This window comes from Phalaenopsis equestris, unplaced genomic scaffold (assembly GCF_001263595.1).
Source record: "Phalaenopsis equestris unplaced genomic scaffold, ASM126359v1 Scaffold000359, whole genome shotgun sequence".
In the NCBI taxonomy this organism is placed as follows: domain Eukaryota; kingdom Viridiplantae; phylum Streptophyta; class Magnoliopsida; order Asparagales; family Orchidaceae; genus Phalaenopsis; species Phalaenopsis equestris.
In genome coordinates, this window is record NW_018164801.1 from 23,985 (window position 1) to 36,817 (window position 12,833).

At 36.2% G+C, this 12,833-nt stretch overlaps 1 protein-coding gene across 1 annotated transcript; it reads left to right on the plus strand.

Annotated features, from left to right (window-relative positions):
* Positions 1-248: 248 nt before the first annotated feature.
* LOC110026264 (STOREKEEPER protein-like) lies at positions 249-2,165 on the plus strand. The gene is made up of 2 exons (XM_020727141.1): positions 249-753; positions 851-2,165. The coding sequence occupies exons 1-2, from the start codon at positions 495-497 to the stop codon at positions 2,131-2,133; spliced, it is 1,542 nt and encodes a 513-aa protein (XP_020582800.1). The 5' UTR covers positions 249-494; the 3' UTR covers positions 2,134-2,165.
* The last annotated feature ends 10,668 nt before the right edge of the window (positions 2,166-12,833 follow it).

The following is a 12,833-nucleotide window of genomic DNA, read 5'->3' on the forward strand; positions in this document are numbered from 1 at the left end:
GCTAGGATATATATATATAATATGCAATAAAAAAAAAGTAAATAAGGATATTATTGCAAATTTTCTACCCTCATAAATTATCATACTTAAAAGATGAATTTAAACAGCTTGGCTTTAATATCAGTGAATTTAAGGGATTTACGAAATCCTGGTCAATCTAAACCCTAGGTGCAGCCAAACAAGCCCTCAATTATACAACGCCCTGATCAATTATACAAATGGAAGAAGAAAAACAAAAGGGGAGCCCTCAATTATACAAATGGAAGAAGAAAAACAAAAGGGGCAATATGAACAAGCCTCCCCCTCATCAAAATTCGAGGCAATTGATCGATCTTGGATCTATACAAAAAAGATTTCGATTGTAATCAGATCAAAATTTCCTGCGATTTCTTCTGCGGATCGATCCTGAAATTCTCTTCTCCATACCCAGCAATCAACTCCAAATTTGAAAATTCCTCACTGCGGCCAAACCCTAGCTGGCAGCAAGAACGATCATGGCCAAGAATACGGCGAAGAAGCGGCCTCCTCCACCTCCACCGTCTTTCTCCTCCTCGTCCGACGAGGATTCTCCTTCTCGATCGATTTTTCCTGTGAAGAAGCTCTCCGCTGGCTCAGGCACGGCTGCTCTGCGAATGCATACCGAGCCCTCCTTAGAACCAACCGATGGCAGAAAAGAGGAGGATGATAAATCGTCTGAGAGTCCCAAAAGAAGCCATGGGGCAGCGCGACGAGTTTCTCGAAAGACTGATCATGGTAAGCAAATTTCCGACACCTCTTTGTTTGGATTCAGATGACAAATTATTTTCCTGTCTGTAATTAACTAATTATTATGACTCTTGCACCTTCGCAGACCCGGCAAATGACGTGAAATTAGAGAAGCCCTTGGCGGCGACCAAAACCCTAGAAAAAACCGGGAGCATAGATGAGAAGCGGAAGGAGATGGTTGAATCATCTGAGAGCGAAGAGAAAGAGTCCACGGACGAGGAATCATCGGAGGATTTGGGGACTGCTGCTCGACCACCGAATCCTCCAACACAGCTGCGAGATTCTCAAACCACCAATGATGGTAAGCAAGAAGTTTCGAACAACTCTTCGTCGTCTGAGTCAGGCTCAGGAGATGGAGAAGAGGACGGCAAGGAGTTTAATTCTAGGGCTGAATCGAAGCAGCTGCGGCCTCGTTCACCTCCCCAACCGGCCAGAAATTCTGTCAATCCAATTGCTGATTCGCCATTGAAGCCGCCCAATTCCTCAAAATCTGTCGCTGGTGAAGAAAACGAGGATGAAGGCTCCGAGAGTGAAGAAGAAGAGTCTACGGCTGATAACGAATCATCTGATTCTCAAAACATGGATGATGATAAACAAGCTCCAGACCCCTTTTTGGACCCAGTCAGTAAAAAGCCCTTAGTCAGCTCTACTCAGCCTGTAGAGAAGGAACCCAATTCTGGAAAGCAATCTGCGGCCTCACATGCCAGAATTTCAAAGAAGAAGAGGAAGGCCAGTGTAGTTGGACCAGGAGGCCAGGAGAAGGAACGTTTCAGGAGAATTTGGAGCTATGAGGATGAGCTGGCATTGCTGCAAGGCATTCTGGAATACAAAGAGCAATATCATGCCATCCCGTATGCTCATGTGCATGCAGAATCTCTTTTAAAATCTGTGAAGGATTCTTTATCCATCTCGGTCTCTGCGAACCAGATTACTGATAAGGTTCGCAGGTTGAAGAAGAGATATAAAAATACTGCTGCCAGAAGAATTCTTGCGAAGAGGTCAAAGTTTTCAGATGCTCACAATGCTGCTGTATTTGATCTGTCAAAGATGATATGGGATTCTCTCAAGGAGGAATCTTTTTTCCGTGAGAATAAGGTCAAGCTAGAGAAACGAGAGGAGAGCTATAATAAAAAGAAAAGAGACTCAAAGCATTTTGCTGGGGAATATCCTTCTCTATATTGGTTTTTGAGGAGTGATCATGGCAACAACGCACTGGTTTTACAAAATCATATACCTGTTGCAACAATAGACATGTTGGAGGAAAAGTGTAAGAAGTTGGAAATGATAGATATGCAGCTGAACATGCAAAAAATAGAGTTCTTATCTTCTGCAGTGAAACTAATCAAGGATGCCCTTGCCAAATGTTGATAATGATGCTATCAAAGGTTTTTTTTTTTGTTGTTGTTGTATCTTTTTATCTGATTAAGGTTAGTGTTTATCTGTTTGCTTAAGTCCAATAGCTTGAAACTAGGTTCTTATCACTTATATTCAGAAAAAATTAGAGCTTTACTTGTCTTGTGCATTGTATTTGATTGAGTTTTTCTATTTCCTAGTAATGGTAGGTAAATAATAATAATTATATTGAAAGTAAAATCTTTGAAAGTATGCTCATTCAATTTGTAAACATAAGGATGTGAAAAGTGACATGTAGAGAAAAGATAGCTTGCTCTCGTCGGGGAGACTTGCGTTTCATTTCATTTTCTCTTGGCTAATTGTCACACTTGAAGCATTTGGTTCTCAGTATATTCTTTCCCATTCATAATTCTTCTTTCGTTGGCTAGGGTTCTTATAGGACCATAAGTTATTATTTACATGCAATTTCAATTTTTTTTTGAGTTAGTTTGGATTAAATCTGCAGCATGCTTGCGACTTTATATAGAATAAGTTGAATATTGCTTAGGTTAGAGAGTTTAGGATCTCCAAAATTAGCTTATTTTGAGATTAATAACCATCTCGGATTCATTGTTTGTGTGGAAAAATTCTAGCATATTTTGGCATAGAAATTTAATTTTAGGGTCTGTTTGGCGGAGCGTCGTTCCTGCAGCGGCTGCCGAAAGTTATTTGGAGTTGTTTGGCACGGCGTTGCAACAACAGCATCCCGCGATTTCGATTGAACGCTGAACGCGAATAATAACCTGCTTTCCAGCTTCCTCACTCGGCTTTTTACCTCGTTACCCTAGCCGAGAAATATTTCGCCCCACATCCTAAACCGTGATCTCTCCCCGTTCCTCCTCTTCTCCGACCGGTTCCATCGCATGGCAAGAAAGAGTTGCAGGTGCACAAACTCTCCCCCTCTGCTCCTCTTTAGCCTAGACGATAATCTAGTTTCAATCCGAATCCCTTGCAAGAAATCGAGCTTTTCTGAGATCCAGGGGCGCCGAAAAGGGTGAGAAATTATTGGCATTATTTCATTTCTCTCTGATCAATTTGGTGTTTTGCTGTAAAAAGATGGTTGAGTTTATTTTCAGCGGAATGTTGTTCTGCTTAGTGTGATTGGACATCATTCTGTTCGTTGAATGGATAATTTTTGTTTTTCTTAACTATGCATCATATTATGTCTTCACCTCCTCTTCTCCTTCCACATCCTCATCTTACTTTATTTTATTTTTCATTCTCCCAGATGCATTACATGTCAAGTATAATTCACTTCCTTGCATTCATTATTTAGTGTTTCATGCACTGTGATCATGGTATCAATCTCCTCTTAGAATTAGCTGATTGTTTTTTATTAATAATTGCTTCTTTGCCATAATTTTGTAACTTTTTTTTTTAATTCCTGTGATGCCTTTAAATTATTTTTGATCCGGATCCTCTAAAGTTGCAATTGTAAATAAAAAATTAGTGCTGTTTACTTTTTTGTAATTTTAGTTAATCAATATGCATTTTTCGGTTCTGGGTAACAGGAGAGCATCTGAATCATCAATAATTCTGTTTAGCCTACCTTGTTAAACTGGGATTATCAAACCAATTATCTGCTTTCCATTGTTTCATCCTATAAGAATGATTATGCGAATGAAAATTGCATCTGGCATTGATCCTTTTACTGGGAGCTTGCATGGGTAGAGTAATGATTTTTCTGCTTTTATTTTTTGTGCTAATCCATATTTATCAATATTGTATGGCTATTTATTATTGTTATGAACTATTACCAAATATGTGCTTTCTGAAACCCATTCTTCAACATCATTATTTCCTTGAATGGATTATTGTAATCCTAAATAATGTTGGATATATACGAATGTATGCATATGAACATTTTAGATGCTTCTTATTTTTTATCTAAAATTTGATTAGGAAGTTTTAAGTTTTTTTTTCGTATACTTGATTTGAGTTTTTGCTTGTTTGCTAATGAGATTGATTGTTTTTATGGTGAAATCTGAAAGCTTGCTATTGTTCCTCTCATTTAATCTTGAAAACCGTATAGAGTATTTATCTTATCTATGTTGTTTATTTATTCCACTTTTTGTTTGAGAAAAATTTCTACTAATTGCAAGTAAGCATTTCATATAATCTTCTTTATTGTTCGAGTTAGCGCTATGTGTTTGGCGGAATCTAAATCGGGTTCCAGATTCTGTTGTAAAACCACATCAAATTTGCCTCCTTCAGTTTGTAACTGTTGAGAATATGTTTGAAGCACTTAATTTTGATATTACAATATCTATTTTACCTTATATATTGCATTTGGTACCTTGAAACTGTTGAGAATGTGTTGGAAGCAGGGAATTTGGATTTTCAACTACAATTCAAGCTAATAATGAATTTCAATAAATTCATCATTATTTTTGACATATTTGTAAACTTCAAAATAAAGTTATCATTATTTTTTAATTTATGTTTCTGAATTATTAAATAAGTGGGTGTCACTGTTCTATTATAAACAATTTTATTGAACATGGGCAGAATGGTCAATTTTTCAGAAACAGCTGCCCTACAGTTGTTTTCACACAGCTGCAACAAACAGACAGTCAGCTTCCCCGCAACACCTTCATTGGGCAGCACAGCTGCAGTTGAAAAGCTGAGAAGCTGCAGCTGCGCAAAACAAAGGCTTAGTAATAGTAGATCGAGATGCGGGGTTGTAACAATGGGTGATCAAGTTTTTAAAATGAGGGAACATTTTAGATATCTCGAGCTAATTGTTCAAAGTATGGTGATATAAATGACGATGTTATCAATAGAGTTCAAGTTGGATGGTTGAAGTGGAGGAATGCATCGGGTCTATCGTGTGATAGAAAGGTACCACTTATACTTAAAAGAAAAATTTATTAGAGGGTGGTGAGACCTGGAATGCTTTATGACGCAAAATTGTCTACAAAATTGACGCTTATACTTAAGTGAAGTGTTGTTGAGATGAGAATGCTCAGGTGGATGAGTGGTTTTACACTTAAAGACATAATGCGGAATGAATATATCTATGAAAGGGTTTGAGTAGCTCTAGTGGTAGACAAGATTAGAGAGTGTCACCTTAGGTGGTTTGGCCACATTAAACGTCGACCATCTGATGACCCTGTAAGGAGAGTAGATGCTTTAGATTTGACTTTTGTTAAGAAAGGTAGAGGTTGAACAAAAATGACTTGGGCATGTATTAAAAATGATATTAATGTATTAGAATTAAATGAAAATATGACACTCAGTATACAATGGAGAAAAAAGATTTGTGTAGTTGGCCATGAGATAAAACCTTGTTTGTTGTTGTTGTGATGATTATATTCCCTTATATAATAATGACATAAGTTGATAAAATATCAAATTTAAAACCATGCTCTAAGTTTTTTTTTAATTGATTGTTTGCTTCTAGCTGTTTCTACCAATCAAGCATCAAAGATGCTGTAATTTGCATAGTATGAGAAGGCCTTAGGAGGCCTATTGTTCCATTAAAATTTAATGTGCCAATAAGAGAAATACACTCCTTCAACATCGAGGGATTGAAGCTCTTTAGACTAAGCCAGAAGGCCTATAGGTCCACTGTAGTGCCTTCTTACTAAATAATAATGGAGTCTTCCATTGAGTGTTTGATTGTCACAATGAGCAATTGAGGTGATATTCCTTGTTGTTTATGATCTTGCAAAGGCTAGTCTTAAGCAACCTTCTTCTCTTAGTGTCTCTAAGCAAAAGATAGTGCATGATGCTCCCAAGCCGAACATTAGAATGATTGATTGAAGTTTTAAATCACCCAACAATGAAAAATAAATAACTAAAAGAAATGCCCCACACTCATGGATTTATAACAACTCGTGAGAGTAAATTTGGGGAAATGTTAGATATCCTAGCAAGGATAAGAGTTTTGAGTTCATAAATTGACATTTTAAGGTTTATTTGTGTCGATCAGGAAATGATTGTCTTTAGAGATGAAAGTTGATGATGTCCCTGGTGAAGTTTGAATGTAGCATGTCCTTATGTTATGCACTATGAGAGTGGCCTCAGGTCTGAGAATAGGAGGCCCAATTTGCCAATCTAATGAAGGTGGAAGAGAGGACAAGGATGAAGACTGCCTGCCTGCTGATAGTGTCAAACTAACCTCTCCAATTTTATCTTGACAATAGGCAAACCTCCCTTCTAGAAGCATAAAATGGAGATGTTATGAATCATGATTATAATAATTGTCTGAATGACTAATGTGGCCAAAGTTCATATGCACCGCTTAGAACTATTGAATTATAACTTTTGTTGATGCATTTTTCTAGTCAATATAAATCCCTTTAGTGGATTGTGCAGTAGTACCATTGATGGTTAAGCATCTCCAATAAGGGTCTGTTTGGGGCGGCGGCAAGAGTGCGGCACGGCACAGTGCCGCCATTGTTGGTCGTTTGGGGCGACGACAAGGCTGCGGCCTGCCACGATATTCGTTGAATGTGGAAAGCTAGAACCGACCCCCGTCCCAGCTTTGTGTTCCGCCATTTTACCCCCGTGCCCTGTTACGCCTTTTACTCCGTCCCAGCTTCGTCCATTCAGTGCTGAGCGGTGTCGAAGCCTTCTCAATATATCATCTTCTCCACCTTCCATTTTTATTTGATTCCTATCGAAGGATTTCTTATTAGATTTTTGAGTATTTTGATTGTGTTCAAGAGAATGTGGATGAACTCTAGACAACCGGTGGATTCTTACTACGAAGTCAAGCCGGAGTACACAAACGACATCCCCAAGACCCAATTCAGAATCAAGGTTTTTTTTTTTTTTGTTTCAGATCCCCTATTTTCACCTTATTCGTAGTTGTGCTTTTGATTTTGATTTGCTTTGTTTGATTCACCAATTCTTCTTTTTTTTTTCTTTTTGAAATTATGGATTTTGTTGAGCTCTATGTGATAAAAATTCTGTCTTCTGATATCTTGTTTGATCTCTCCATGCATCTGGGATTATCTGTCCGGAAGATCTGTGGACCAAAGGTTGAGTTTTTATGAGTTCATTGAAACTTTAACTGGGTTGGGTTAATTGTTGGTGCTGAGATTTTGGATCACCTTTAATTTATCGAACAAAGATGACTACTTATGTTAGTCAGATTGAAAGTAGTTTTATTGGCAGCGAAGTTACCTTATTCTGTGGATCTGAGGTTCATCAATGCGGTTTCTGGAGATTGCTTTATTTGTTAACCTTTCTTTCTGGATTCACATAGTTAATCTATTCATTGGAGTTCCTTTCTTCTTGAATTCTGTTCTTGATAGGTCTATACTTTTATGATTAAATGACTTTCAGCTGCTACAGAAGATTCCACTAATGAGAAAAATTGTTTCATCAATATGCTTACTTTCTGCTACAGAAGATTCCACTAATGAGAAAAACTGTTTCATCAATATGCTTACTTTTTGCAAACTGAATTCGAGGATTTGCTTGATTGTTGGTAGATGGATGTCTGGTTTGTTGGAATTTTGGTGCAAGGTACAATGTTTGCATGCAAAGTTACTTTTCATGTTTGGTTTAAAATTGAAGTTCGTCATGTTTCAAGTGAAATTAAAGCTATGCAATATATCAACCTTATAATTACCATTCATAAAAGTATTATAATCCTCAAGGATATTTTAATATGTCACTCTAGTATGTCAACGATCTGATTCGGTTGCTCATAGAGTTTAAGAGTTGCTTTGCTTGGACATATCATAAAATGTCAGGTTTATCTGTTGATGTCATCGTCCATAGAATTGAGGTGCCACTCTGTCAAGCAAGTTCTAGATTACAATGTCTTCCTTCTTTTTAGTTTAATGAGATAGGTATGTAGTTTTTTTTAAAATCAGGTGCTAGGGAATTGAAGGAGACCAATTTTTCAAGTGTTGTAATGGCACTTCTGCTTGCCTAACCTTTTCGTCTGCGCACCATCTGTTTAGATTACTCCAATCACCTAATTTATAAATATAATTGGGAAATTGATGGAGCCCAGATTTTTAAATTTATGTTGGCTAGAAACATTAAAGTGGCTTCAATTTTCCAATTTTACTTCTTTTTTGTTGTATATAAAGTAAATTTATCTCTCTCTCTCTCTCAGCACATCGATCTATAGATCGGCCAAGACACAGATGCAGAAGCCTTCTTACAAGTTCTTTGATATGCTTAGTAAGTTTTTTCATAGAGACTCCTTGATGGAACTTGGTCTTACCTCAGCTTTTGGTACTTACTGTTAAGTGAGTAGTGTATCTGAACTTTTGTTCTGTTTTGAGATGAATTTCTACTTCTGAAGTATCAAATATGTTGCAGTCACGGTTCTGTTTTAAACAGCTTCACTAAACATGAGCAAAATGGATATTTTTTCAGAAACAGCTACTTCACAGTTGTTTTCACACAGCTGCAACGAACAAACAGCTAGCTTCCCCGCAGCAACTTCCCCACAGCAGCTTCCTGGGCAGCGCAGCTGCAGCTGCATCAAACAGACCCTAAGTCAAGCCAACTCGTTAGTAAAGGTCATTGTGAACGATTGTCTTGAATAAGGTCAAATATTTAGTAGACCATACCATCTAAGCAAAGATTACTTTTGGGCAAGGAACATAATTCAAAGTGAATTAATACTCTAGGAGAGTCATCACCCGATAATTAAGAAATTTGCTAGTAGATACAATCTCCAATTGCACGTGATATAATTCAGAGCAAGTTACAGCAATAATAGAGCTCATGGCATGCTTTTATTATGATAGCTCATTAATAGTGTTTTCGGGATTTTATTTAATTGTTCTAGCATGTTACCAAAGAAGTAAGTGATGATATTAATAGAGTTGAAGGAAATCTTCGTGTAAAGAGTTACATAGCTATATTGATGTGATTGTAAGTATTGGACTTTTGAGTGGAGGGTTGAGGTGAGTAATTTTAATTAATATAAAGGATTGTAGGGGAACGCAATGCAAGTGTTTGGATTTTGGAAGGCATTGGGAAGGTAGAGATCAACCCATTGAGGGGGACTAAAGCAGTAGTTTTTGTGTGAAGCTTAAGGGAGGGCTATATAGGGAAACACAATGAGTATAAGGGCCCGTTTGAGGCAGCTTATTTGGGGCGGTGGCATTTTGAAAACGCACCTGGCCTGTTTGGGTAAACCGCATTTTGGAAGCTTATGCGTTTTCACACCGCACTTATCTAGGTGTGATGGGAGCTTATTGGCAACGGTCTGACTTTTCCAAAAAAATAAAAATTTGTAATAGCCACCGCACCTAGTTTATCATCTTTCAATTAGCTACAGCTGCCCCAAACAGACCCTAAGTATTATGTATTTGCTTAGGATATTAGACTAATGATTTAAGAGTTCTTTAGGAGTTGTGTGGAGTTGAAGAAAAGCATGTTGGCCCAAGTGAGACTGATTTTGGCAAAATTGCTTAACTTGAAGAGACTGAGGGAAAAAAGTATTAGATCTTAAAGCGAAACAGTGTAATACTTGAGGGAGATGTAGAGAATCAACTAACAGAAAAAAAAATAGAATCGAATAAAATAAAATTATTAATATGATAAATCTCTTCCCAAAGAGGGGTTACTTACGGTTGCCTAACCAGTAAACAAAATGATAGCTGCCAAGCAAGAAAATAAAATTTTCATTTTAATTTTATTTTATCAATTTTTCCCCTACAAATTTCATGATATTTAAAAGCTTTGCATGTAAAGATTACAAAATAATATAAGGAAACTAAAAGGTTGTCATCTATATAATAAATACACTTTTGAACTACTTGTAGTCTTTAAAACTTCTTCTTGGAAATTCAAGAACTGTTAACCCAGTAGAATGTTTTGCTTGAAATATGAAACATCACACTCGAATCCACAAAAGAAGATTTTCTTTTGACTTTGACATTGATGACTTGGTCAACTTGGACTAAAATACCAACTTTACATCTTAACATTTTAACTCAGATAACATCACAAATTTAAGTCTGCTCAAATCAAAGTTAAACATTAAAAAAATACCATAATAATTTAAATATTTTTTGCCATGCTTAAAGATCGAGTAATTGGTAGATGTTGTACTTGTTCTGCATTAATTCCCTGGACCTTAAGAGCCCTTCTATGGAGATTTAGATACTATCATAAGTGTGCAAACTCTGATGTTTACATTTTTCCAGAGGTGGAGTATCTCATCTGAAAGGAAAACTTATAAAGATCAACAAATGTCAATGGGAACCAGGCTCTTCTGTTAGTCGGATAGAGGTTCAGTTCTCTAACTTGCTAAATCTTATAAGGAAAAAATAATGCAATAATAACTACAAGGTTAGACATATGTAGCAGCAAATTTAGATGATGACTGTGGAATCCTAAGGTTTTATACACATATTGCTGATAAACTCAAGGTATAATGTGAGATGTGGTTGAGGCCCATCAATATACTTATCAAATAATTTATTTTGAGTAGAAGCCATTAAAGCTTGTAATCATCCATATTAAATAGTTTGAAGCATGTGCTTGAAGCTCAGACAAAATATGAATAATTATAGGCACATACGAAGAATGGCACATGATAACAATCAAGTCAAATAGTGAGTGAAAAATATGGAAGGCTATTGTAGGTTATGAGATATGTCATCCTTTAAAGGGAGGAAACCAACCTCAAATACATTTTTGCTAACCTGTTTAATAAGGATAGGATCACCAAACATAACCTAAAAAAAAAATTATTTTTCTCAGATCAATGCACTCATAACTAGCATCATTAAATTTTTTTATGAACAACATTAACGATAGGGGTGGGAATCTCACTAAGGGCAAGACTTTTCACATATCTAATTTCTCAAGGCATTTACCCAAAAAATATTTGCAGTAGGTTTCTCAGAAGTTGCATTGGATTAGATGCAGTAATTAGGGTGATCATAAAAGATGGAGGTATAGTTGGCCATTATTGAATCTTTTATTTTAACCCAAATAAAAATAGTACTTTTTTTTTCTCTCTATGTTTTTGTATTCCAAAATACCCTAATTTAAGCTTTTAAGTTTAATCTAGTATCACCATTTTTATGTTATGCCGCCCATTTAATTCATCTGATTCAAAGTTTTGTAGAATTTAATACTCCATTAAAAGAAGGTGCTTCATAATCAGGATAAGGTGTATAATCTTGTGTGCATTGCCTGGAAATATAAAGTGTTCATTATTGGTGCTAGTCTAAATGCCATTTTAAGGATATAAAATAGCCTAAGGGCAAATCAATACTAAATGAGTGTTAGTCTAATGAAATACAATGCAAAACGCATAAAATAATCTAAAGCAAGCAAAAAGTTGTGAGTACACCAATTAAAATGCTAACTACAAGTAAACAAAGATGCAAGACAAATTCTTAATGATGCTTATAAAGAAAAGATGCTAATTTTTTTTACTGCATTTCAGAAGGACTTGATGACTGATAATGCAATTATAGTTAAGTTAAGAAGTTAAAATTTGATAACTCTTCAATAGCATGAACTCAATCAACTTAGCTTTTGAAAATATAAATTTGTGTGACTAGCAATTCAAAATTAAACCAAACATTAGTCTATTTCAAGTGAAACTACTCAAACACATTCTAAGGATTAAGTGTTTTGCACATGGCGCACACCCTCATAATAGTATGCAGTCAGGAAAGAAATTTGGGTAATGGTGGATTACTTGGGTAAATGGTTTGCCAAAATAAGAAGAGCTCAATACATTGGAATTATAAGATTTTATCATAAATTTTTGATGTGTGTGAATTATATGATAAAAACTGTCTAAATTTTCTTGTAATTTTCTTTTATTTATTTTTATTTATGTTTTCCAAGATGTTTTTGTGTAATTGCAGAGCACGGATACTTATGAACATTTTAAAGATGTCTTAGCAGATATTATAGAGAATTAGGAGAAATCTGTGACGCCAAGAATTGTGCTGGTTCAGGCCTAATTTTCTTCCCTCACGACTATAAAATTCCAACTGAGCAACATTGAACTGGACCAAATTCTCAAACTGTCGTTGCTGCTGGACTATAGAATGTTGCAGCTGCTGATATATCTTATGCTGCTTCCACTGCATGATGTTTGAATCCTAAGTGTATGTAGATGCTTGTGTATGGCAGTGAATGCAGCAAATGCCTTTGGTCGAGGATGAGAGTACTCCGCTTGGAAGAATTGGGACATTTAGAACTCAAACTTTCCAAAAGCCATCTCATTATACCCATATATGGATTTCTTCGTCATCAACCTCAAAGGGTGGAGTTGCTCCTCCCATTTCTCATTTTGGCCCCACCCTAACTCTCACACTTGGCAAATATCCATGTTGGGAGACCCAATCCAATAATAGATTCTCCTCTAAGAGTGTTACAAATTAAGGTGTGCATGAGCTGCCCTACCTCAATGGGTTTCCCTGCCTGAATATAATACTTCAATCATCCTCTCCCTGCAAACCTCACTTAGATTTGTGGTAGGTGAAAATTTGGCGGAAACGAAGTAATGACATGATCTTGATTCTGCATTTAGAGCAGCAGAAAGAAAGTTTACTTTTTTTTTGCTTTCTCATTTTCCACTCCCATTGCCCATCAATAAAAAGTTTAGTAATTTAAGAAAGGGCAGACTCATAAACAAAAGTAATAAATCCAGAATAAAAGGCTTTGGGGATTCAGGAAGATCAAAAAGGAATTAATAATAGAAGAATGAAAATGTACCCACTTTC

Bases quoted from the DNA above. Each gene is read 5' to 3' on its own strand.
- LOC110026264 (XM_020727141.1), top strand. From the start codon at position 495: ATGGCCAAGAATACGGCGAAGAAGCGGCCTCCTCCACCTCCACCGTCT. The intron at 754-850 runs GTAAGCAAATTT...GCACCTTCGCAG, and splicing joins TTCTCGAAAGACTGATCATG to ACCCGGCAAATGACGTGAAA.